This window comes from Heloderma suspectum, chromosome 3 (genome assembly GCF_057233095.1).
Source record: "Heloderma suspectum isolate Gila_16-S chromosome 3, 16-S_ref, whole genome shotgun sequence".
Taxonomy (NCBI): Eukaryota; Metazoa; Chordata; class Lepidosauria; order Squamata; family Helodermatidae; genus Heloderma; species Heloderma suspectum.
In genome coordinates, this window is record NC_139460.1 from 272,150,864 (window position 1) to 272,176,269 (window position 25,406).

A 25,406-nucleotide genomic window follows, 5' to 3' on the forward strand; every position below is an offset into this window, starting at 1 on the left:
TGTTCAGTAGGGTGTAATCCCAAGCAAGTGGGTCTTGGTGTGTAGCCTTCGTTTTGTACAGGCAAAATTACAAATTTACCCAATACTACAGAGAAGCAAACTACCTTTTGCTATCTAACTACATGTATTTTAGTTTTTGCCATCTGGGAAATAGAAAAAAATTAAAGTTGAAACTAAAACCCACAAATTTTGTAGTAAACAAAGGAAAGTGCATTATCTAGACAGAAAGAGGCTCATACAGTCACAATATTAAATATTAAGACTAGCATCATATTTAGCTATCAGGTTAAAACTTTGTAACACTGAAGACAATGAACTCTACAGTATATACAGCAATTAACATTTGCTAATACTGCCAATTGTCTTATACATCTTTATTCTACATATTTTGAGTAAAACCTCATCTTAAAAAAACATTTTATTGATTCCAAAAGAGAAAATATTTCATATGAGGATTTTCCAGCATTCCCAAATTTCCCATTTTTTCCATTGGAAAAACTGATAAAAGTCCGGGGGGGTGGGGGGTGGGGTGGGATGGTTACACCTTCAAATTTTCCCAGTTTTAAGGGGATGGTTTCATGATATATGTAACATGAGATATAGGAAACCATATATCTTAGGTGGAAGGTTAAATAACCAGGATTTCTATATGTTGAATTGTGTATATTATAATGAGGTTCAGAAAAGGGAATCAGTACTTGGCAATTTTTCTACCTCGCAAGCCATAGAACCAGTCTAAGGTGTGATGTGGAAGCAATCTCTAAACCAGATGAAGTGGCTCCACAAATCAAGGTATCAGACTCTTCCTTCCATGATAATCATAGTACTATGTGACATTGCAATTTTGTTTTGTACTCCAATTAGCTGGGTGCCATTAGAACATATCCAAGGGCGTGTTCTACTCATTTTGGTCCCCTCTACCTCATTCCAGCACTTGAGTTTTCCTCTTGTGGGCAATTCAACTCCAGGCCACAGAAAAAGAAGCGTAAGAATTGCTCTTGTTCTCTCCCTCATGCACCTAGTGAGAACATGATTACTAGTTCCAATGAAAGCTCCCACCAAGTACAATGAGTGACACAACAGTAAAATGGTGACTGTGGTGGCCAAAGAGCCCAAGGTGGACAGATGGTGGACAGAAAAGCAGTTTCCAAGGGATGGTAGTAAAACTCTGTTGTTGAACTCAAAAGTATTTATGGATTACAATATTTTTACCAACAGCAAAAATATTGTTAGGAATGTAATATTTAAACAGGTAAACATAGGACAAAATGTGTATTTAACTGTGGAGGGTCTTGGAATAGAAAGCAGCACTGTTTTAGCAGGGCTTACTTCAGACGTTTAAACAGATCCAATTTGTATTGCAGATTAGCATCCTTTTAATAGCCTTTACAAGCTTTTGGGCAACAAGACCCTTATCAATGGAAAACCACAAAGTCAAGTCATTATTAATTTGGCATTACGCCAGTTTCATCTGAAATCCCAGAAGAATTAATTGTTCTTTCATGTGGATTTAGAGCAGGGTAGGCAACCTGATACTCTCCAGATGTTTTGGACTACAACTCCTATAAGCCCCAGCTAGCATTGTCAATTGTCAGTGATTATGGGAGTTGCCCAAAACATTTGGAGGGCACCAGGTTGCCTACCCCTGATTTAGAGCACTGAACAGGTTATCAACTCTGACGATACCCTAATTTCATTTTAAATGCCAGTTTATGCAAGTTTGTACAGCATGCCCCACCCACACACAAACAATATACACACCAGGTTTAGAGGGAATATTATCTCCTCTGCATTGTGACATCACCATATTAATGAATGATGGTACAGAAAGCTACTCAATTAACATTTTGAGATAGCTTTCCTTGGGTACTACCCAAGGCAAGTATTGGCAAGTATACTGAACAAAAAGGTGGGAATTTTATGGAACAGTAGCACCAAGGCCATTTTGCAGCTGACATTGGGGTCCTTTTGAAATCCAGCTACATTGCACTCAAATCGACAGAAGGGACCAGCTTTATGCTACAGACACTTATGCCTATAACACATGGAATAGATTCTACAAATGCCATTAGTTTCTTCCCCTACAGAATTTGAGGCCCCGATATCACAGGAACCTTGCAATATGCATGCAAACTTTCTCTTTTTCAGATTTATGAAGCATATGAAACTGCTTTACACTGAACGACATGATTTGTTTATGCAGTCCATTACTGTGTACTCTGATTAGCAGTGACTTCTCAAGAGATCTCTCTCAGCCCTACTACCAAGAAAGTCTTTAACAGGAGATTTCAGCATCGAAAGTTGGCATAATATTCTGCAACTGAGCTACAGACATTCCTGTAAATTCAGATGTATGTGTGCTAGTTCTTGTGAACAATGAGTAATTCAGCTATATAGCATCTTCAAGATACTGATGATACATTTTTCCTAACATCTACTTTTTTTTTTAAAAGGCTATAAAAACTGATCTTACCAACCACCATAAGAGTGAATTCAAAGCCTTTTTTCACAGACTTCCGATGAACCTGGTTTGGAAGGTTTGCAAATCCAACATAACCAGGAGTCTCTGGATTTGTAAACTTTTCAGCAGGCTGTTGCTGAAAAGAAAGAGAAGATTACATTTAAATAAGATTGTTAGTGTAGATACTATTACATTCCTCAAGCCAGTGTTGGGAATAATTGTTCAAGCAATAGCCACTCACTTCCTGCTCTATTCTCTACCCATTCTCCCACAACTCCTTTCCTCTCACTCCACCATGGACTGAGTAAGTCTGTCACTTCAGCCTCAAAGCTGATCATTCTTATGTTATTAATAACTGATTAAAATCAGTTTAACTTTACACATTTAATGTAAAATGTGTCTTCGGAATAGCTTCCAAAGTTCAAGGATAGTTCAAGGATATAAAGACATAATTCAAGTTTAAATAATGAAAACATAACACTGAATACTCACTATGTGTTTTTCCCCCACTAACGGAGGATGTTGCATTGAAATGTGCCATGGCCACATTGCCTTAACGGTAACAGATTTTATTAGATTTTCTGTAATCTAGGGCAGTAGCCAACTGGACACAAGCAGTTATTATATTGATGAAATTACACATTTTCTTACAAAAGTCAATCCTAAAGTGATTTTATTACATTATTTGAACATAGTATTATAAACTCATTTAGAATTGGTTAATTATTTAGAACAATACTGAAGAGTACCCAGAAGAGGTCTGAACATAAATAAACCTTTAAAATCGATGCTATGATTGCAATCCTTCACCGTATAGGTGAGATGTAGAAGTGGTTTAAATATGAAAGGTGCCAAGGCACATGGTAAAAATGCCAGGGAGTGGGGAAAGGGAACAGAACTCTTCTGATTTTCATTTGAACTGAAAAAGGTACAGATCAAAAGGTCAGTTTAATTCTAGCAAGATATGTACAGACTCACAGAGCCTGAAGGGGTTTTAAAAAGCTATCAGTCCCATAATATTGATTAGGCCAGTCAACTACTTTAAAGTTCCCTATGAAATCTAACTACTATGAAATGCCTGCATTAGGATAAGTTGACAGGCTAAAAACAAATATCCCCTGTACCTATTTGTTGCCTGCAAAGCTAGAAATGGGGAAAAACAAGTATCACGTATTCTTTGAACTGGCAATTTTTTTCACTATCATTAATGAGAAAATGTACTTGCATTTATTGCTGGCCTAACCTAAGGGATCAAGGCAGGCCGCAGTGGTATAAAACAGATGCAGATGTGGAGAGAAGACAAGCAAGCCACAAAAGAAGAAATTAATTTCGCAAGTTGATTCACCTGCACAAATATTAAGAAGTGCAGGAATCTACTTCTTACATAATTTCACAAGCATTTTCTTTCAGAACAGGTATGTTTACATCTGTTCACGTCAGAATAGTTCAAATGTTCTGGAATATTTGTAATAAATGACAGTATCATCTACAAAACAAAATATATACAAATCAACAAATATACAAACCTTTAACTTAGTCAAAGACACTCCTTACCTTGGACATCTTTATGGAGATTCAATCTGTTAAAAGAAAATCAGTGTATTATCTGCTAGAATAGGTACTATTGTATATGGCAAACATTATCTTCAAAACAAGTCTTGTGTGCAACAAAATACCTAGTTTTCGTCTAACAGCCCCCTTTTCTACAAACCAACAGCACACACAGACTGCAATCCATACAACACACTTACCCAAAGTAAGTTTTATTGAACTCAAGGGGACTTATTTCTGAGTAGGCATACACAGGCTTGGGCTGTCATACTCTTTGTGGGATAAGCATGTACACTGGGACCTGGAAAAGCAGGGCCACTGAATGCATGTAAATCACAGGAGGGCATCATTAAAGGCTGGGTCTGTTGAAGCACTATCAGCAGGAAGAAGGTACGAACGAGAGCATACCTGAACAGCACAGGGGATATACCTTCCACTTTGAAGCTCACTTCCCTGAAAGTTCACCAGAGTTCAAGCTTTCATCATGTAGTGCAAGTCCTCTCTCTTTCGGGTAGCAATAATTAACAGGGGGCTATGAGTACCCACCTGACTTTTTATTTTGTGTTTGCTTACCTTGTTATACAAATAGGCTTGTGAATAAACACTTGCCTTGTTCCTGGAGTGAGTAAAAATTGTTCTATGCAACTGACAAGAGCATTTGTTTTCTGTTAGGTCACAAATGACTGAACACCAGTAAGCAAGCAACTAAATTAGTTAAAAGTTTTTATGGCCTAGAAAATTTTGTGGACATTAGGAAAGCTGTTTTATAAGATGTTTAAATAAATGGGGAAATGGTGGGGTCACAGAAGGCATAACATTTCAGTAAAAAAGGGTGGGCATAGGAATTATAAGGCAGCATCCAATACCACTGTTGTACCTCTGCTAATTCTGTTGCAGTTGCGGGAGCCAACGTGAGCGCAAGAGGAGCTAGTGCTTCCTAAAGGAACCCTGGAAATGAGTGGAAACGCTTGTTTCCATTCCTTTCTGATTGCTTTGGGAACTACTATGGTCATTCCCCTTCATGGATCACTGCCTTGTTGTGGTGAAGGGGCTTGCGTAACTCAGTGAAGCCATAAGCTATGCCGTGCAGGGCCACCCAAGATGGACAGTTCATGGCAGAGAGTTCTGACAAAATGTGTTCCACCGGAGAAGGAAATGGCAACCCACTCCAGTATTCTTGCCAAGAAAACCCCATGGAACGTATCACAAGGCTAAAAGATTTGACGCCGAAAGATAAGCCCTTCAGGTTGGAAGGTGTCCAATATACTACTGGGGAAGAGCAGAGGGTATTTCCAAGTAGCGCCAGAAAGAGTGAAGCGGCTGGGCCAAAGCCAAAAGGACACTCAGCTGTGGATGTGTCGGTGGGGAAAAGAAAATCCAATGCTGTAAAGAACAGTATTGTTTAGGAACCTGGAATGTAAGATCAATGAATCAAGGTAAGCTGGAGGTGGTCAAACATGAGATGGCAAGATTGAACATCGACATCTTGGGAATCAGCGAACTAAAATGGACAAGCATGGGCGAATTTAATTCAGGTGACCATTATATCTACTACTGTGGGCCTTAGAAGAAATGGAGTAGCACTCATAGTCAACAAAAGGGTAGGAAAAGCAGTACTGGAGTACAATCTCAAAAACGACAGAATGATCTCAGTACGAATCCAAGGCAAACCACTCAACATCACAGTAATTCAAGTCTATGCCCCAACCACTGATGCTGAAGAAGCTGAGGTTGATCGGTTCTATGAAGACCTACAACACCTTCTAGAACTAACACCAAAAAAAGATGTCCTCTTCATCATAGGGGATTGGAATGCTAAAGTAGGAAGTCAAGAAATCACCGGGATAACAGGCAAGCATGGCCTTGGTGTACAAAATGAAGCAGGATAAAGGCTAATAGAGTTTTGCCAAGAGAACATGATGATCATAGCAAACACTCTTTTCCAACAGCACAAGAGGCAACTCTACATATGGACATCATCAGATGGTCAATATCGAAATCAGATTATGTCCTTTGCAGTCAAAGATGGAGAAGCTCTATACAGTCAGTCAAAACAAGACCTGGAGCTGACTGTGGCTCAGATCATGAGCTTCTTATTGCAAAATTTTGGCTGAAATTGAAGAACATAGGGAAAACCACTAAACCATTCAGGTATGACCTAAATCATATCCCTTATGAATATACAGTGGAGGTGAGGAATAGATTTCAGGGATTAGACCTGATAGACAGAGTGCCTGAGGAACTATGGACGGAGGTCCGTAACATTGTTCACGAGGCAGCAACTCAATCCATCCCAAAGAAAAAGAAATGCAAGAAAGCCAAGTGGCTGTCTGATGAGGCTTTATAAGTAGCTGAGGAAAGAAAGGAAGTGAAAAGCAAGGGAGAAAGGGGAAGATATATCCAACTGAATGCAGAGTTCCAGAGAATAGCAAGGAGAGACAAGAAGGCCTTCTTAAATGAACAATGCAAAGAAATCGAGGAAAACAACAGAATGGGAAAGACTAGAGATCTCTTCAAGAAAATCGGAGATATCAAGGGAACATTTTGTGCAAAGACGGGCATGATAAAGGACAAAGAAGGCAGGGACCTCACAGAAGCAGATGAGATTAAGAAGAGCTGGAAAGAATACACAGAAGAACTATACAGGAAAGATCTGAATGTCCCTGATAGATATGAGAGTGCGGTCCCTGACCTGAGCTGGACATCCTAGAGAGTGAAGTCAAGTGGGCCTTAGGAAGCATTACTAACAACAAAGCTAGCGGAGATGACAGTATTCCAGCTGAGCTATTTAAAATCCTAAAAGATGATGCTGTTAAAGTGCTGCACTCAATATGTCAACAAATTTGGAACACTCAACAGTGGCCACAAGACTGGAAAAGGTCAGTTTACATTCCAATTCCAAAGAAGGGCAATGCCAAAGAGTGTTCAAACTACTGTACAATTGTGCTCATTTCACATGCCAGCAAGGTTATGCTCAAAATCTTACAAGCTAGGCTTCAGCAGTATGTGAACCGAGAACTACTGGAAGTACAAGCTGGGTTTCGAAGAGGCAGAGGAACTAGAGATCAAATCACCAACATTCGCTGCATCATGGAGAAAGCAAGAGAATTCCAGAAAAACGTCTATTTCTGCTTCATTGACTATGCTAAAGCCTTTGATTGTGTGGATCACAACAAACTCTGGCAAATTCTGAAAGAGATGGGAGTATCAGACCACCTTACCTGTCTCCTGAGAAACCTGTACGAGGGTCAAGAAGCAAAAGTAAGAACCAGACATGGAACAACCAAGTGGTTCAAAACTGGGAAAGGAGTACGACAAGGCTGTATATTGTCGCCCTGCTTATTTAATTTATATGCAGAGTACATCATGAGAAATGCTGGGTTGGATGAATCACAGGTCGGAATTAAGACTGCCGGGAGAATTATCAACAACCTCCGATATGCAGACGATACCACCCTAATGGCAGAAAGCGAAGAGGATCTAAAGAGCCTCTTGTTGAGGATGAAAGTGGAGAGTGCAAAAGCTGGTTTGAAACTCAACATTAAAAAAAACTAAGATCATGGCTTCTGGCCGCATCACTTCCTGGCATATAGAAGGGGAAGAAATGGAAGCAGTGACAGTTTTTATTTTCTTGGGCTCCAAGATCACCGCAGACATGTAGCCATGAAATTAAAAGATGTTTGCTCCTTGGGAGGAAAGCTATGGCAAACCTGGACAGCATAGTAAGAAGCAGAGACATCACCTTGCCGACAAAGGTCCGTCTAATCAAAGCTATGGTTTTCCCAGTAGCAACGTATGACTGTGAGAGCTGGACTGTATGGAAGGCTGAGCGCCAAAGAATTGATGCTTTAGAACTGTGGTGCTGAAGAAGACTCTTACGAGTTCCCTGGACGGCAAGGAGGTCAAATCAGTCCATCCTAAAGGAAATCAACCCTGAGTGCTCATTGGAAGGACAGATACTGAAACTCAAAATATTTTGGCCACCTAATGCGAAGAGAAAACCCCCTGGAAAAGACCCTGATGCTGGGAAAGATTGAAGGCAAAAGGAGAAGGGGACAGCAGAGGATGAGATGGCTAGGTAGCATCACTAATGCAATGTATATGGACTTGAGCACACTCCGGGAGAGAGCACAGGACAGGAAGGCCTGGCGTGCTATGGTCCATGGGGTCACGAAGAGTCGGACACGACTGAACAACAACAAATGTTCCCACTGCGCCAGCAGGACATCACTAGCATTGATACTGCCCAATAGCATTGGATACTACCCAAAGGTTATACTTACCCTTCAGATATGGGCGGGAAAAAGATCACACTACGTAAGTAGATAACTGTGATTTCCGATCATAACTTGCTCATCAAAGACAAACTAAATTTTGCAGTCTCAGAGGAAACTGCAAACTAAGGTTTGCCTCAAACCAGTACGAAGGCAGGGAAGAGTTTCATTCAAAATGAAGAGGAACCAAATGGACTTGACTCTAGGGTGGACTGAAGCAGGTATTTCAAAAATAGTTCACACATACACACACAAATTTTTAAATTTACATTGGACACAGCTATAGTAAGTTTCTCTTTTAAAAATAACCAGGTTTAAAATGGAACCTCTTAAAATTAAAATTGTTACTCATAAATGTATGAAAGGTTCCTCTTTGTAAGAATTGTGGGGAAAAATCTTACTCATCATAGAGCACAATCATATACATATTATAGCTTGATATTACAGTCTTATAAAGTGCACCCTCTAAGGACACATAAAATCTTTATTCAGTTTTAAATCAAAATGACTGTATAGTTATACCAATGTACTTTTATTCGGGAAGTGTCTCAACAGTGTATGGAAAAATATAATTTAAATCAATGATTTAAATTCCCCACCCCGCCCCACGGTAATACCTTACAATCACCTTGATTTGGTCCACCCTGCTCAAGCCTCACTCCAGGCTGACGTGCATAACACTGAACTATGGCTTAGCCTTATGTCTAAATCAACTAGAAGGGCGATACTATGGCCACTAGATACTATCTAGAGGGCCACAGGATTGATTTCTGAGAACCAAGGTCAGAGCCTGCCCCCTTGCAGCTGGTGCGGTTCTCTCCTTGCCAGCTATGTCTCCATGCTCAGAAACGGAGTGCAGAGATAGGGAAAAGGGGGTGGTCGTGAGGAAGGGAAGAGGCCCTGGAAGCTGATTTACACAGCTTCCTATTGGGTCTCCTGGCCCCTTCCCTCCCCTGAAATTGCCCATCTAGCCAAAAATGCAGCACAGCCAGAGCATAAAGGAGAGGATCCCCTCCATGCTCCAACCGCCCTACATAGGATAGTCAGCAGTCTCAGATTTTAGAGCCTGGTGAATATCCAGACAGGATTGCTCCCTAAGTAATAAAAAGGTTAGGCTACACTGTGAGCTAGTCCAGTCTTTTGAGGATCATCCTATCCACTACTTTGAACAAATCCAATGATTTCAAGAAATGAGATACACAATTCACTGCAACCCACTTTGCAATTTCATCTAAGTTTTTGAAATCTAAATTATATTATGTGATCTTCTAAAAAGCGTTTTTGTTCTTAGCAGACTTACATTAGGCACTGCTAAATTAAAATCTCACATGAAAGTAGATAATGCTATTCTATCATTCAAAAAAGGAATTGAGAACATAGCACAGGTGGTAGTTAAAAAAAGATAAATCAATGTAATCTTTAGTCTGTTCCCTTAGATGACAACTCTAAAGATACTAACTGTTCAAAGTAATTAAAAGTAAAAATATGAAAAGTACTTAAGAGCCAAATTAAAGGACATGAGTGATGAACCACATCCTGAACACTACAGGCCTTTCTAGACATCTTTTTTAAAAAAACAAAACACTACAGACCTTTCTAGACATCTTTTTTTTTTTTAACAGGGACAACGCCTTCTGACCAAGTGTAGCTCTTTATCCCTGTATAATGGAAGAGACAGAGGCAGCTTTGTTGCCTTTGAATCGTTTTTTTCTTCCTTTTCCTTTTTTAAATGCCATACCATAGGAAACATACTCCCAGTGCTGATACAGAAAAGCATAGTTTCCCAAGGCAGGAAGAAGAGTTTTTCTGAACTGCCAGGGCATTCAGAATGGAACAAGTACATAGGGGAAGCGAACTGTGACACTCATTACAATAGATGCCTGCGAACCTAGAGCATTTGCTATAGACCAGGGGCGTTGAACCTCTTTCAGCTGGAGGGCTAAACTCAATTTTGGAACTCTCAGGCGCCACATTCCAGTGGTAGGCAAAGCTGAAGCCAAAAGGGGCTAGGGCCCAAATACAAAAAATACCTTCATATTTTAGCTTAAAGCTTACTGCCAGTAGCTAAGTCTTAGGAGAGGCATTTCAACCTTTAAGAGTGGGGGGAAAAACATGCAAAAGTCAGGACACTGCCAAGCAATCGGAGGTTGGACGAAAGGATCCAGGGCCAGAGGAAGGAGACATACCCATCAGGGGAACCGTGGAGGCCCTGATTAGTACCACAGGCAGGCAGGATTTGGTCTATAGGCCTGAGGTTCAGCACTCTGCTATAGACAGTATTAGCATATGTCGAGTTGTTATCGCAGGGGGAGAATATCCACCTACCCCAGCAACATTCCAATTTAAGTGGTGGGAAAATGCAGTTATCCAGCTAAATGCACTAGTTGGAAGAATGTCATCAAGACTCCCCTCCATAAGCGAGGATTGTAAATCCTATGCAAATACACCCACAGCCGGTCTGCAAAGGCCCCGTATGCCTCTCCTCCTGAGCAGCGCGCAGAGACATTCCGAACTTCTAACCGGAAATCTGTCACTATGCAGACAGCTGTTCTGCTCTCTAACGTGATGGTATTTTTTCAAGTTCTCCACACATGAGGGTTGAAGGCCTCTCTTTCCGGCTACGGAGGAACATCTACGAAGTTATAAACACCGAGGAATTATACCAGAGCCTCCGCGACCCTTTCCAAGGAACGAGAAGGGGGAGGGGTTCTCTTCTCCAAACACGCGTGCCGCGAAAGCATTTCCTTTGAACACGCCCCCCTCCCAACCTCCACTTGATCGGGGCTCACGGCGTATGCAGACCGTTTGCATCTCCCATCGTTGATGATAACCTAACCACCACACCGCCAGCATCGGAACCCCCTTCCCCCAAATTGTACGATCGTGTTTTCCTTCCCACCCCATCCCAAATTCGACTGGGGTGGGGTGGGGGTCCGCTTCCTCATGGTTTTGTAGAGGTCCACTGTGCAGCCGGTGACTTGCTAACGATCTCGACTTTGGTACCTGAAACAGCTTCGGTTGCCACCCCCACTCATCCTCCCGCCTGCTCCCCACACCCTTCCATCCGCTCTTATATTTCGGGCCCAAGCCGTGGCCAACACCCCCGGCTCTGGCGAACAAGGGGTCTGGGAGGCAGCGCAGGGCCTAAACTTAAAATAAGAGAGAGCGAGGAGCAGAGTCGTCCCGCCCGAGTTTTTCACAGAGAAACGGGCAGCGGCCCCGAGTGTTCCACCCCGCCCTTTTATCTCTATCTCTTTCTCCCCCCCCCCCCGAAGAAACCGTAACCAGCAGCAGCAGCCGCGGATTGCCCAACCCCAAGAGGAACCGCCTGACGGGCGACGCCTCACCTGGTAGCCGCCCTAAACTCCCGACCAAACCGCCGCAATCTTCGAACCCGCCCAACCGCTTCACTGAGTACCGCAGCGCATGCGCACTGGCGCCTCTCTTCGCAGCCCTTAACCCGTCTCCACCCACAGCGTGAAGCCAGCACATCCCCCCGCCGCCCAGCAAAAACCCTCCGGCCTTTCGCGCGCGACAAAAGCGTCAAAGCGGCTGGTGACAAAAGCGCGTGCGCAACCCACTCAACACTTCCTCCCTCTCCCTCGGTTGCTATAGCGATACTAGAGTGCCATAATGGGGGAGGAGTTCCCCCCCGTTATCTTGGCAGGTCACGCATAGCCCCTTCTTTCCTTTACCAAGATGGCGGCAGGCTCTTCGTATTCGGTATAGCTGTGTTGCGAGCCCATGCGAGGTAAGAACGTATGCCTCTCGCCGTCTTAACAGAACGTAAGCAGTGGGCCAGTAAGCTATAGACTGAAGAATTGCTATTTTCACTCAGCATTTACGAAGGCTTTGTGGATATAGCGGGATCGCGTTAGTGGAACAGGGCCTCAAGCGCGGGAACGCCGCGCTGATCCTTATTGGTAACTCTATGGTGGCTTCGATTTCAATTGGCTTCTGAGGGGCACGTGGTGTCCTTTGAGGCAATCTTACCCAGTACCATAGAGATCGCGGGAATGACAGGTTCTAGAAGTGCGTAACTATGAGGGCCATTCCCTTCTTTGAGTCCTTACGTTGAATCTTGCCCCCTTTCCCTTCTATAATTCACCACAAACAGCAGAAATTTCAAATAACCTCAGGCCTGATTTTTCCAGCCCCATAGAAACCAGACCCACTGCATAATAATGCCACTATATGGTAGCCAGACAAGGAAGACAGGGCTGGGGTACTTGGATATAAGGGGTATATAAGTATTACTAATAAATAGTAAATTAATTCTGGGGTACTTGACATAGGGAACTGCAGTGCTTACCATCTCTGCTTGCCAAACCATTTAGTAAAATACCATAATTTAAACAACTGTAAATAAGTCCTATTTTCATTTGCATCTGGCTACCCTATTTGTGGAATACTGAAAACCCTGAACACAGCACTTGTTTGTAGTATTTTCTGCCAGATGGATGTGTCTTTTTTTGTTTTGAAGAGCCCTTTACCTCCTTTGGGTTGAAATTACTATTGAAGGTCAGTTCTTGTAATGTTGATATTGGCACAGGCTGATTGGAAGCAGTGTTATGACTTCCCAATGTGCCACAAATCACAGATTTTATTTTTTCCTATATGTAACTTATAAAATGAAGATTTTAAAAACACTGTTGCAGTTGTTAGGTGTCAGGTTAACAGGTTATGAATTGGTAATGCGTTAAACAACAAGAAGCAGAGAGCTGAAATAGACTATTTTCACAATAAAGGGACATAAATAGTGGATACTGTCAAGGCTCTGTAATTGGACAAGAGTCATTTAACTTTTTCATAAATGATTGGGAATTGGAGTGAACTGTGAGGGTAACCATTTGCAGACTTATTATTCGGGATGGTGACAAATCATGAAATTTGTTTTAATTTCCCTTTTTTAATTACAATATGTATCTTAACCAACTTGGGGCACAATCCTATCCAGATGGGTGGCTGCCTCTGAACTCGGAGGTGACTGCCTAGCCAAGGCAGGGCAGGAGAAGTACGGAGGGGATTGTTCCCTCCGTGCTTCTCCCGCCCTGCATTTTTGGCTAGACAGACGATTGCAGCTGTCTAGCTGTGGGAAGATGGAGCGGGGAAGGAGGCTGCTGTACGACACATAGGATGTGTCGTACAGCCATTTCCGCCCACCTCGGAACACCTCCAGCCACGCCCCTTTTCGGCTGCTCCACGCTCCTCTTGCAAGTGTGGAGGACGGGGCTGTTCCGCACTGCCTCCGAGACAGCACAGAAGTGTGTGTGTGTGGGGTTGGTTCTTCGGGAACCAACCTCAGAGCACGGGCTCCAAGGTCGGTTCCTGGATGACACGATATCCTATGGCCGTCTAGCCACTGTCTAGCGGCCATAGGATTGCTCCCTCCAAAATGCAAGGATGTCTTATCCGATTGTTTTGTGAATGGCCACTGTAAATAAGGTAATTATTATCATTGTCCTCCTCCATTTCAGTTCTCTCAGACCTCACTGTTTACAGTCATGTCTCCTCCCACCCCCCAATGTGTGTGTGTGTATATACACGTAGGACTCAGGTAACACTTCATGCATCTGATGAAGTGAGCTGTAGTCCACAAAAAGCTTATGCCATAATAAACTGTGTTGGTCTTGAAAGTGCCACACAAGCCTTTTAATAGTTTTTACATAAAGTATTGGAACGAATATTCACCAAAACATAAAAACTAATGTGATTTAATTTGTCTGTAACTACAAGGAAAGAGATCTTGGGGATATAGCAGGAAAGTAATTTTTCTCCCTCTCTCATAATACAAGAATCCAGGGTCATCTCATGAAGCTGGTTGGTGGGAGCTTCAGGACAGATAAAAGGAAGTACTTCACACAGGCGCATGATTAGACTATTGAATTTGCAACCGCAAGACATAGTGATGGTCACCAATTTAGATGGCTTTAAAAGGGAGTGAGCCTTCTCCTCCAGGAACTTGTCTATCAATGGCTACTAATTCTGATGGCTGTATGCTACCTCCAGTATCAGAGTCAGTATGCCTATGTACACTGGTTGCTGGGGAACATGGGTGGGAGGGTACTATTGCACTCATGTCCTGCTTGTGGGCTTCCCATCAACAGCTGGTTGGCCACAGTGAGGTCAGAATGCTGGATTAGATGGATCCTTGGTCTCATCCAGCATGGCTCTTCTTATGTTCGTAAAGTCTCTGAAAAAACCCAGATCTGTATGCGACATAAGGGAAAAAGATAAATTCAAGTCCCATCCGTCCGCCGCGCCCCCCCCCCCCCCGGTCAAAATGTAGGCTGTAAATTGTTTGGGGGAACTAATCCTCACATATCAGAATAGAAGCTATAGTAGCTCCTTCTTTCCTGGCTGGCATGTGTATAAGAGGAGGTACATGTCCTCTTGCAGTTTGCTGCCTCTACACCTGGAATGGGCAACTTGTGGCCCTCCAAATGTTTTGACCTACAACTCCCATGTTCCCTCACCATTGGCTATGTTGTCTTGGGCTATTGATAGTTGTAGGCTAAAATGTGCGGAGCTGCCAGAAAAGCCATGGGCAAATGGGTAGAAAAAAGGATGTTTGATGCAATAAAATAACTCCAATGCATTTCAGACCCTCTGGTCCTTCTTCAGGATACTTTGTTAGAATGCAATGGATATCATTTACTCCATATTCCCAGTCTCCTATGCTATGTTCTCCTATGATACTTAACATAGGAGACTGGGAATATGGAGTAAATGATATCCATTGCATTCTAACAAAATACCCTGAAGAAGGACCTCAGGGTCCGAAATGTGTTGGAGTTCTTTTATTGCATTAAACATCCTTTCTTCCAACCCTTTGCCCTTGGCTTTTCTGGCAGCTCCTGTAGGGTTTCCCATTTTTGTTGGCTTGTCTGGAGGGCCAGTAGTTGCCCAACCCTGCTCTACCCAATTGGCTGCCTGAGACAGATGGGCTTCACACTGCCTTGTTCTAGGCCCAGGTCTATTGACAAAATCTAATGTGCTAGAATCAAGAGGATCCTGTTCCAAAGGAATACCTTTTTATAAGCATGAGTATATAACTCCTGTAGAAGGCTCTCCATCCTGCCTCTTAGTACCACTTCCTCTGATGAAGCGCTTACTCTACCTCAAAATGTGTAGATTGATCCCATTTGATCTCCATCGATACGGTGCTATCCTCTTGCTATGTTGCAGTTTAATGCATATTAATTGGGACTTTGTCCTGAGCTTGGAGGCGCATCTGAGCAGCCATGCATGGGATTTGGCTGTTTGCATACTAATCAATATGTTCAAAATACAACTGATATATAATTGACAGTACTTAAAAAAAACTTTTATCTAGTATGGTCTACTTCATACTAAACTGTGGTTTCCTAAATAATTCAATATTCTTCCTAATCAGATAGTTGAACTCATGCTATCTCATTTGTTACTGCTTGTTGCACAGCACTGAGGAAGATCTGATTTTTTTTCTTAAATACTTGCTCTGTCACTTACAGCTCTCTATTACTCTTAAGCAATGCATATATTCAAGCATAGATAATTAATTCTACATTTCAAATAAAGGAACAATTTAATATTAAAATTGGTTAGATAAATGGCCTGCTTTGGGTGATCATATCTTGGCATAATAAACCAAGAAAAGTGTGAGCCTTTTGCCCCTTCACATGTCCCCTCACAGCTCAAACAATCAAACTAGGAAGTATAAAATTAAACATAAACAACAAAGAGTCTTGTGGCACCTTGTTGTTCAGTCGTTCAGTCGTGTCCGACTCTTCGTGACCCCATGGACCATAGCACGCCAGGCCTTCCTGTCCTCCGCTCTCTCCCGGAGCGTGCTCAAGTTCATGTTCATTGCATCGGTGATGCTATCTAGCCATCTCATCCTCTGCCATCCCCTTCTCCTTTTGCCTTCAGTCTTTCCCAGCATCAGGGGCTTTTCCAGGGAGTTTTCTCTTCGCATTAGGTGGCCAAAATATTGGAGCTTCAGCTTCAGTATCTGTCCTTCCAATGAGCACTCAGGGTTGATTTCCTTTAGGATTGACTGATTTGACCTCCTTGCAGTCCAGGAGACTCGTAAGAGTCTTCTCCAGCACCACAGTTCGAAAGCATCAATTCTTCGGCGCTCAGCCTTCCTTATAGTCCAGCTCTCACAGCCATACATTACTACTGGGAAAACCATAGCTTTGATTAGACGGACCTTTGTCGGCAAGGTGATGTCTCTGCTTCTTACTATGCTGTCTAGGTTGGCCATAGCTTTCCTCCCAAGGAGCAAGCGTCTTTTAATTTCATGGATACAGTCACCATCTGCGGTGATATTGGAGCCCAAGAAAGTAAAATCTGTCACTGCTTCCATTTCTTCCCCTTCTATATGCCAGGAAGTGATAGGGCCAGATGCCATGATCTTAGTTTTTTTAATGTTGAGTTTCAAACCAGCTTTTGCACTCTCCTCTTTCACCCTCAACAAGAGGCTCTTTAGATCCTCTTCACTTTCTGCCATTAGGGTGGTATCGTCTGCATATCGGAGGTTGTTGATAATTCTCCCGGCAATCTTAATTCCGACCTCTGATTCATCCAACCCGGCATTTCTCATGATGTACTCTGCATATAAGTTAAATAAGCAGGGTGACAATATGCAGCCTTGTCGTACTCCTTTCCCAATTTTGAACCACTCGGTTGTTCCATGTCCGGTTCTTACTGTTGCTTCTTGACCCTCGTACAGGTTTCTCAGGAGACAGGTAAGGTGGTCTGGTACTCCCATCTCTTTCAGAATTTGCCACAGTTTGTTGTGATCCACACAATCAAAGGCTTTAGCGTAGTCAATGAAGCAGAAATAGACGTTTTTCTGGAATTCTCTTGCTTTCTCCATGATGCAGCGAATGTTGGCGATTTGATCTCTAGTTCCTCTGCCTCTTCGAAACCCAGCTTGTACTTCCGGTAGTTCTCGGTTCGCATACTGCTGAAGCCTACCTTGTAGGATTTTGAGCATCACCTTGCTGGCATGTGAAATGAGCGCAATTGTGCGGTAGTTTGAACACTCTTTGGCGTTGCCCTTCTTTGGAATTGGAATGTAAACTGACCTTTTCCAGTCTTGCGGCCATTGCTGAGTGTTCCAAATTTGTTGGCATATTGAATGCAGCAGTTTAACAGCATCATCTTTTAGGATTTTAAATAGCTCAGCTGGAATACTGTCATCTCCGCTAGCTTTGTTGTTACTAATGCTTCCTAAGGCCCACTTGACTTCACTTTCTAGGATGTCCGGCTCAAGTTCAGTGACCGCACTATCATGGCTATCAGGGACATTCAGATCTTTCCTGTATAGTTCTTCTGTGTATTCTTTCCACCTCTTGTTAATCTCATCTGCTTCTGTGAGGTCCCTGCCTTCTTTGTCCTTTATCATGCCCGTCTTTGCACAAAACGTTCCCTTGAGATCTCCAATTTTCTTGAAGAGATCTCTAGTCTTTCCCATTCTGTTGTTTTCCTCGATTTCTTTGCATTGCTCATTTAAGAAGGCCTTCTTGTCTCTCCTTGCTATTCTCTGGAACTCTGCATTCAGTTGGATATATCTTTCCCTTTCTCCCTTGCTTTTTGCTTCCCTTCTTTCCTCAGCTACTTGTAAAGCCTCATCAGACAGCCACTTGGCTTTCTTGCATTTCTTTTTCTTTGGGATGGATTTCGTTGCTGCCTCGTGAACAATGTTACGGACCTCTGTCCATAGTTCCTCAGGCACTCTGTCTATCAGGTCTAATCCCTGAAATCTATTCCTCACCTCCACTGTATATTCATAAGGGATATGATTTAGGTCATACCTGAATGGTTTAGTGGTTTTCCCTATGTTCTTCAATTTCAGCCGAAATTTTGCAAGAAGCAGCTCATGATCTGAGCCACAGTCAGCTCCAGGTCTTGTTTTGACTGACTGTATAGAGCTTCTCCATCTTTGGCTGCAAAGGACATAATCAATCTGATTTCGATATTGACCATCTGGTGATGTCCATGTGTAGAGTCGTCTCTTGTGCTGTTGGAAAAGAGTGTTTGCTATGATCAGCGTGTTCTCTTGGCAAAACTCTATTAGCTTTTGTCCTGCTTCATTTTGTACACCAAGGCCATGCCTGCCTGTTATCCCGGTGATTTCTTGACTTCCTACTTTAGCATTCCAGTCCCCTATGATGAAGAGGACATCTTTTTTTGGTGTTAGTTCTAGAAGGTGTTGGAGGTCTTCATAGAACCGATCAACCTCAGCTTCTTTGGCATCAGTGGTTGGGGCATAGACTTGAATTACTGTGATGTTGAATGGTTTGCCTTGGATTCGTACTGAGATCATTCTATCATTTTTGATATTGTACCCCAGTACTGCTTTTCCCACCCTTTTGTTGGCTATGAGTGCTACTCCATTTCTTCTAAGGGATTCTTGCCCACAGTAGTAGATATGATGGTCACCTGAATTAAATTCGCCCATTCCTGTCCATTTTAGTTCGCTGATTCCCAAGATGTCGATGTTCAATCTTGCCATCTCATGTTTGACCACCTCCAGCTTACCTTGATTCATTGATCTGACATTCCAGGTTCCTAAACAATATTGTTCTTTACAGCATCGACTAACAAATTGATTATGGCATAAGTTTTCATGGGCTACAGCCTTCATCAGATGTATGATGAATTAAACATTGTTTCCTGATTCGTCTGAATTGGGCAACCATGGTTACCAACGTTGAAAGAGGCCAGGATATTAAACCATGGTTTGGTTTAATATTCTGGCTTGTTCCAAAGTTGGTAATCATGGTTTCCTGTTCTCGACAAAATGGGGAACTGTTGTTAGTTAGAAACGTCCTGGATTGCTCATGTCAGGAATGGAAGAGCAAAGGGGCTGCATGTGTGGGTAAAAGTCTCATTTATATCTTGGCTTATTAAGGTGAGATATGATCGTCTGAACATGGCCAACCAGTTTAATTACTGAAGCAATTCTTAGCTCCTCCATTTGGAAAGCCACATTTCTCTTGATATGTATCTTGGAGTAGCTTTTGTGTACAGGGTGATGCCTTAGCTAAGACATACCTTTCCCAGAGACCTCTTCCATGCAGAAGTCTATTGCCAGCTGGGGCCAAAGTATCTCACTTCTGGCTACCAGTGAATGTTGTGTGTGTGTGTGTGTGTGTGTGTGTGTGTGTATGGAAGTTTTCATATCACCTGGGAGAAAATACTTGCATAGCCTAGATCAAGCTGTGAGATCTCACTGATAAAAGACCCATCAAACTTGGCATGGGCATACAAATATTGGCTTGGCTTATGAACCAGCTGTTATTTGTGGTAAATCACCAACCTCTCGTTTCCCCCAAGGCCTCTGGCATTTGCTAGAGAAAGAGAGGGAGTGCGGTGGGGTCTTCTCTTATTTGTGCTGGAGTATGGAGAAGGAAATTGGCAGGAATATTTCCTCCAATAAAGCTCCTGATACTTCTTTTGCCAAACTGCAGCACAAACAAGAGTTCTGGGAAGGAGATCTCTGCCTGTTGCTGGGTGTCCTGCTCATCAGACGACCAGTGACACCCCAGCAAGTTAGCAAGTGGATTCATGCAAGCCTGAAATTTGGAATATTCATCAAACCTACCTTCACTACCTGGGTGAGTAGAAGGTTGACCCAAATCGCTGGGTGATTTCACCAATTGCTGTAAGTCTCCCAATTGTTTAACATCAGCAACAACAAACAGGTTGTCCTGCTCTAAATTAGGCTATTGAGATTTTATTTATTTATTTATCACATTTCTATACCACTCAATAGCTGAAGCTCTCTGAGTGGTTCACAAAAATTAAAGCCACATGGAAGAAAGCTGGGGGAACCTGGAGTAGTTTTTTAATGTGATATGTACTCAGAGGCAACCTTGCCCCTTAATTCTAAGACTATGTTCCCCCCCTTGCCCACTATTTTGCATCTGACTCTAGCTAGTGGACATTGGGGTTCTAGTGAAAAGCAAAATGCATCGTGCAAGCTTGAAGTCTGACTGCATCTAGACTAGACAGATCCAGCTACTGATGGTGTTATTTCCACAGGCATTGTGTACAGCAGGTGCGGAACCTCAGGCCTGGAGGCCAAATCTGGTCCTACAGGGATCCCAAGCAAGCTCTCTGGGGTTCCTCAGAAGGCCACCCCCTTTCCCCCAGGCTCCACCTTCTTTCCTCCAGCTACCAATCATTTGGTGGTTTCCTGACTTTGGGGGAATGTGGCCCCCAAGAGCTTCTCCAAAACAGAATGTTGGTGTAAAGCATTATATTAAGGATATTTATTTCACATGTAAGCACAAACTCTTGGGCAACTTTGTTCTCACAAAGATCTGGAGTGAATGAGAGAATTGTTCTTTAAAATGGGTTTGGTTCACATTGATATCTACAAATCTTAAGTTTTTAAAGGTCATCATGGGTTGAGAAGGTTTGATAATGTGATGGCAGAAGTTATTGAGCTATACATGTCTTGCATGTAGACAGCTAGTTCACTGAGCACTGTAATGGTTCTTTTCAATCTGAAATATATTGTAAGCACTGGAACATGGTGTTATGGACAAGAGACTGGATGTGTTATGATTGATGTAAGTGGCGATTATGATTTTCTGAATATAGCATGGCAGACTAGCCTCTCTACAGTCTCTGGGTTAAGGTGCCATGCAGTTAAGAACCTTTTCTGATTTTTTTTGTTTCTGGGAAAAGTTGGATTGGGCCAGGCATCCTTCTCAGATACATGTGGGTTTAAAACCCTCTCAACATTTCTTAGTAATAGAAATTTGTTTCTATCTGAGGTGTTTGATAACATTATTGTGTTAAAGTTTATAAAGCAATTATCACTGCTTTTTGCATTTCGTTTCTCTCTGACCTCACTGTTTACAATACCCCCCATCTTGTGTGTGTATATATACTTGTATACTCAGCGTAATATTTCATACTGTGGACTGCAGATGACAAAAGCTTATGCTAGAATAAGTTCGTTAGTCTTTAAGATGCCACAAGATTCTTTGTTGTTTTTGCTTCTTTATGGAACTTAATTTTAAAGGAGCTAAGTGCATTGTGACTGTTACTTTACCTTCCACAGAACTCCTAATTGTACAGTTTTGCTTTTGATAAATCGACAGTTAAGACTCACTTTCTCTCTGTGCCTTGCTTGCTAAAAAGCCTGCATGCCTCTTCTAAGTCCACTCACCTGAGATCTGTCATACCTCATACATATCCTGTCTTTAAAATATATATATATGTGTGTGTGTGTGTGTGTGTGTGTGCGCGCGCGCGTGCATCATTCTGTGTATAGCAAGAGCTTTTCCTGCAAGGAGAAAATTGGAGTGAACAATGGGAAGTCAGTCTTACTGAAATTGTTGTATTCAAAGGGAGGGTAAGCAGGTCAAGACAGACCTCTTGTCTCCCCTGAGATATCTTCTTTATCCTCCTACAGGATGTGTCTGATCTTGATGTGTGGGGGAGGCACAAGTTATAACAGGCTGTCCTTCCCTTTTTGAAAACTAATTCCTGTTGAAAACATGCTGTGGCACCTAAACACAACCAGAAATTCCTCCTTTAGGAGTAGAAACAATGGAATGCGATGGGGCCCTTCCACAAATATTTTTTTCTCCAGCATGGACTTGGTAGCACATTCAGTCAAATTTCATATTGTAATATGGATTTTGAAGGATATGAAATACTTATTTAAATGTCAGAGGTGTTTTTCATACAGGCACAATCTAGAGGATGAGATCTACTAACCTGTTATACTGTGATTTGAACTTGCTAGAGAAAATGGTTTCATGGTTTATGAAACTGGGAACGAGTGTCAGGCCCAAGTGCTGCTCCCCTCCTCCCACCACACATCGGTTTGGGTGCAAAGACCCTGGCTTGCATTAAGCCAAAGTTCTTTATTATGTCTGAACTGGGGAACTGTAGTCCAAAAGTAGCCAGTAATATGGAGAACTTGTGGTTAAATGCCAAGTGGTTCAAGAACAGGTACCTGCATTCTTGCACTAACAATTGAAAAAGCTCTTAAGGGTGTAATCCTATGAGTATAGTCAGCTACCTCCGAACTTGGAGGCTGGATGGCGCATAGGGCGGGGAGGCCGGATGGCATATAGGAAGCATCATACCGGTGCTTCCGTGGTCCCCTCCCCTCTTCGCCTCCTTTTTGGCTCCTCCACGCTGCTCTTCCAAGCGCGAAGCCAGGGATGAACGTCTAGACTGTCTAGCGGCCATAGGATTGTGGCCTAAGTCCTCTGATTGGAAGAGATTACAATAGCCTTCTCCAGCCTAGTACCCTCCAAAAGTTTTGGACTACCACTCTCATCATCCCTGGCCATTGGCCATACTGTCTGGGACTGATTGGAGATGTAGTCCAAAACATCTGGAGGGCACCAGGTTGGGGAAGGCTCAATTACAGTTGCTGTTGCCATATGGAAAGGTAATGGTATTCTTGCTATGACTATTCAGAGTCTCTGTGAAGTAGCATGGGAGTACCCCTTGCTGTAACAACTTAAGTCCCAAGATCATTCTGTTTGCAGTGCAAGTAGGCAAGGGACCAGCATGGGCTGAAGACCCTAGTGATATGGCTGTGTATCTAGCCCCACCCTTTGTCCCCCATAATTGTGCTCTGCACACTAAAAAAGGAAGGTGTGAAGTGCTTTGAACATTTGAAGGTGCTATACAAATGTCAAGTATATAGTATTAATATTACTATTGCTGTCTGTTGGGATTAAAAAATGGAGATGCAACATTGACTAGATTATGTTGCAGTTTTATTGACATTAATAGAAACAGTGGTCTCAGTCACTGAGGCTAAGATAGAAAAGATTTTGAAACAGTTTGCAAGTTGAAAATATTGACCAGGTTTGGACAATACGCTGCGGCTCGTCATGGGTTATTTAACCCACAATAGGCTGTGGCACTTGTGGGTGCCAGATTGCATATGCAACCCCACTAGAGGGTTATCATGTCATGCAAATCCAGCAAGCATGAATTATATGAGGGTTAAACAATCCTCGCATAATTCTAAAATGGACCATGGGTTATGCTAGTGTTGTTTAACCCTCACATAACTCATGCTCGCTGGGTTAGCATGACATGACAAACCCTGTGTTGAGGTTGCATATTCAAAATGGCAGCAGCATACACCGCAGCCTCAGCATGGGTTAAATAACCCATGGTGGGCTCTCTTGTGTGAACAGCCCCATTTGTATTGTAATACAAATAGAATTCAGAATTCAGTAATAGAATTCAGATCAGAATGTGTGTAGTTGACAACTACCCTGATTGTGATAGGCTAGCATTAAGATAGTAATTCTTGAAGAGAATGTGGCAACATTCTGAGTAAGTCTAGATTGCACCTTAACATATTTTTGGAAATGAAATTGTGTTTTTCTTTACTTGGGGATCCTGTTGAAGACTTTACCCTACTACATGGAACAGAAGAATGAAACATGCTTTCAGGAGAAATAAATTATATACTGTGTATCAAGCAATATGAAAGATTATAATACATTCACTGATTCCTAGAGGATGAACTACTTCTTCATGAAGTTTCATTCTGTTGCTTCTGCCCAACTCCTCAGTGTCTCCTGTTCTCAGTTCCTCCCAGTTTTATATCTTCTGTAGTTTTGGTAAGCCTACAGCCCACTTTTTTCACCTGTCTTGCAGAAGATAGTGGAACATTATTGGGCCCAGCAACAACCCAGAACATTGTTGGATCTGTCTTTCTGTCTGATACTGATCCATTTACTGCTCATTTTTGCAGTAATTTGCTAAATCGCCTCTCTGCCCAACCTTCAGTAGTTTTGCTGCACCTCTTTTGGTGGAATCGTGGGATATACATTAAATAAAAATAAATGTTTAGACAACATTTATTGAGGTTTCTTATGTCATGTGGGAGTAGGGCTGCAGTTTTAAGCACGCTTAGGTGCAATCCAATGCAAGTTTAGTCAGAAAAAAGGCTTACAACTCTATGCTGGTTGGGGCATGCTGGGAGTTGTAGGCCTTTTTTCTGTCTAAACTTGCATTGGATTGCACCCTTACTAAGGAATAAGTCCCACTGAATTAACTGGGATTTACTTAGAAATACACATACTAAGGATCATGCTGCATGTTAAAAGCCACATTGCACGTCCAGACACATATCAGCTGCATTTTCCTTTGTTCATTAGCAAATATCATCAAGAATGTTAGAAGAAATTAGAACAAAACTGAATCTAGACAAAGTAACAGTGACAAAATAGTGTTCTGTTCAGGGGTGAAAAGGCACCTGAAGAAATAGCAGTACCATTTCTTCAGAAAATAGAAAATATAAGAGCAGTAATAGATTACCAGCTAAAATGGGTTTCCGACCTCTTTCAGCCTGAGGGCCAAATTCAGTTTCAGAGAAGCTCTATGGGGCTGTATTCCAGTGGGGGGTGGGGCTAACAGTAAAATGGGTTAGAGGCCAAAATACCAGCATATTGTAATTTAAAGCTCTTATTACCAGTAATTAAGCCTTAAGAGAAGCATTTCTACCTTTTTGAATGGGAAAACATGCACAAAAGCTGGGAAAACACGAATGATTGATGGAAAGGAGGTAGGCCCAGGGCGAGGTGGCATGCCCATCTAGCAACCCCCAGAAAGCTGGATTAGGACTCCAGGCAGGTGGGATTTGGTCTACAGGCCTGAGGTTCTGCGACCCTGAACTAATGATAGGTTTGCCATGTGGTACAATGGCACATAAAGGCCAAAGGTGGTTTAGTCTGTACCAACAGGAGCATCATGTCCTGTTGACCATCAACAATTGTACTGCTCTGCTTGCCCTCATTCTGAAATTCTATTCAGCTCTGTATATCTCAGTTCAAGAAGGATATTGTCAAATGTGGGTTAAAAAAAATCTGGTGAGAGCTACACAAATGATAGGGGTTGTAAGAAACACCCGAGGAAAAGCTGAAGAACTTGTTGGTTGGGGTTAGCTTAGATTGAGGAACAGTGATGCGCTGGGAGCCAATGTGGTGACAAGTTTTAAATGTTTTAAAGGATGTCAGAACTGAGGATACATAATTGTTGCCCATCTGCTGAAGATAGAGGAATGGTTTTTTAAAGTTGTAGGTAGATTTTGGTTATTATTCTATTGTGTGATTGGTTCTTGGATTACTGTA

The 25,406-nt window shown here is 42.4% G+C and overlaps 2 protein-coding genes across 10 annotated transcripts in view; one reads left to right on the forward strand and one right to left on the reverse strand.

Moving 5' to 3' along the window:
- The window catches only part of SEPTIN2 (septin 2), a 30,343-nt gene extending 18,121 nt beyond the window's left edge, over positions 1-12,222 (reverse strand). For 2 of the 6 annotated variants that reach the window (XR_014789572.1, XM_084847029.1), the window contains exons 1-3: positions 11,982-12,222; positions 4,016-4,041; positions 2,474-2,597 (exon numbers count right to left, since the gene is read on the reverse strand). Coding sequence is in view for 3 of the 6 variants with exons in the window: in XM_084847029.1 (XP_084703155.1) it covers positions 2,474-2,597; positions 4,016-4,024 (133 nt within the window). In the remaining 3 variants the exon portion in view is untranslated. Of the gene's footprint in view, positions 1-2,473; positions 2,598-3,987; positions 4,042-11,633; positions 11,696-11,981 lie in introns of those variants that run through there. The other 4 variants (XR_014789571.1, XM_084847028.1, XR_014789573.1 and 1 more) reach the window with 2 other exon arrangements.
- HDLBP (high density lipoprotein binding protein) overlaps positions 11,975-25,406 on the forward strand; it is a 69,911-nt gene continuing 56,479 nt past the window's right edge. For all 4 annotated transcript variants that reach the window (XM_084847024.1, XM_084847023.1, XM_084847020.1 and 1 more), the window contains exon 1: positions 11,975-12,037. The gene's annotated coding sequence lies outside the window, so the exon portion shown is untranslated. The remainder of the gene's footprint in view (positions 12,038-25,406) is intronic.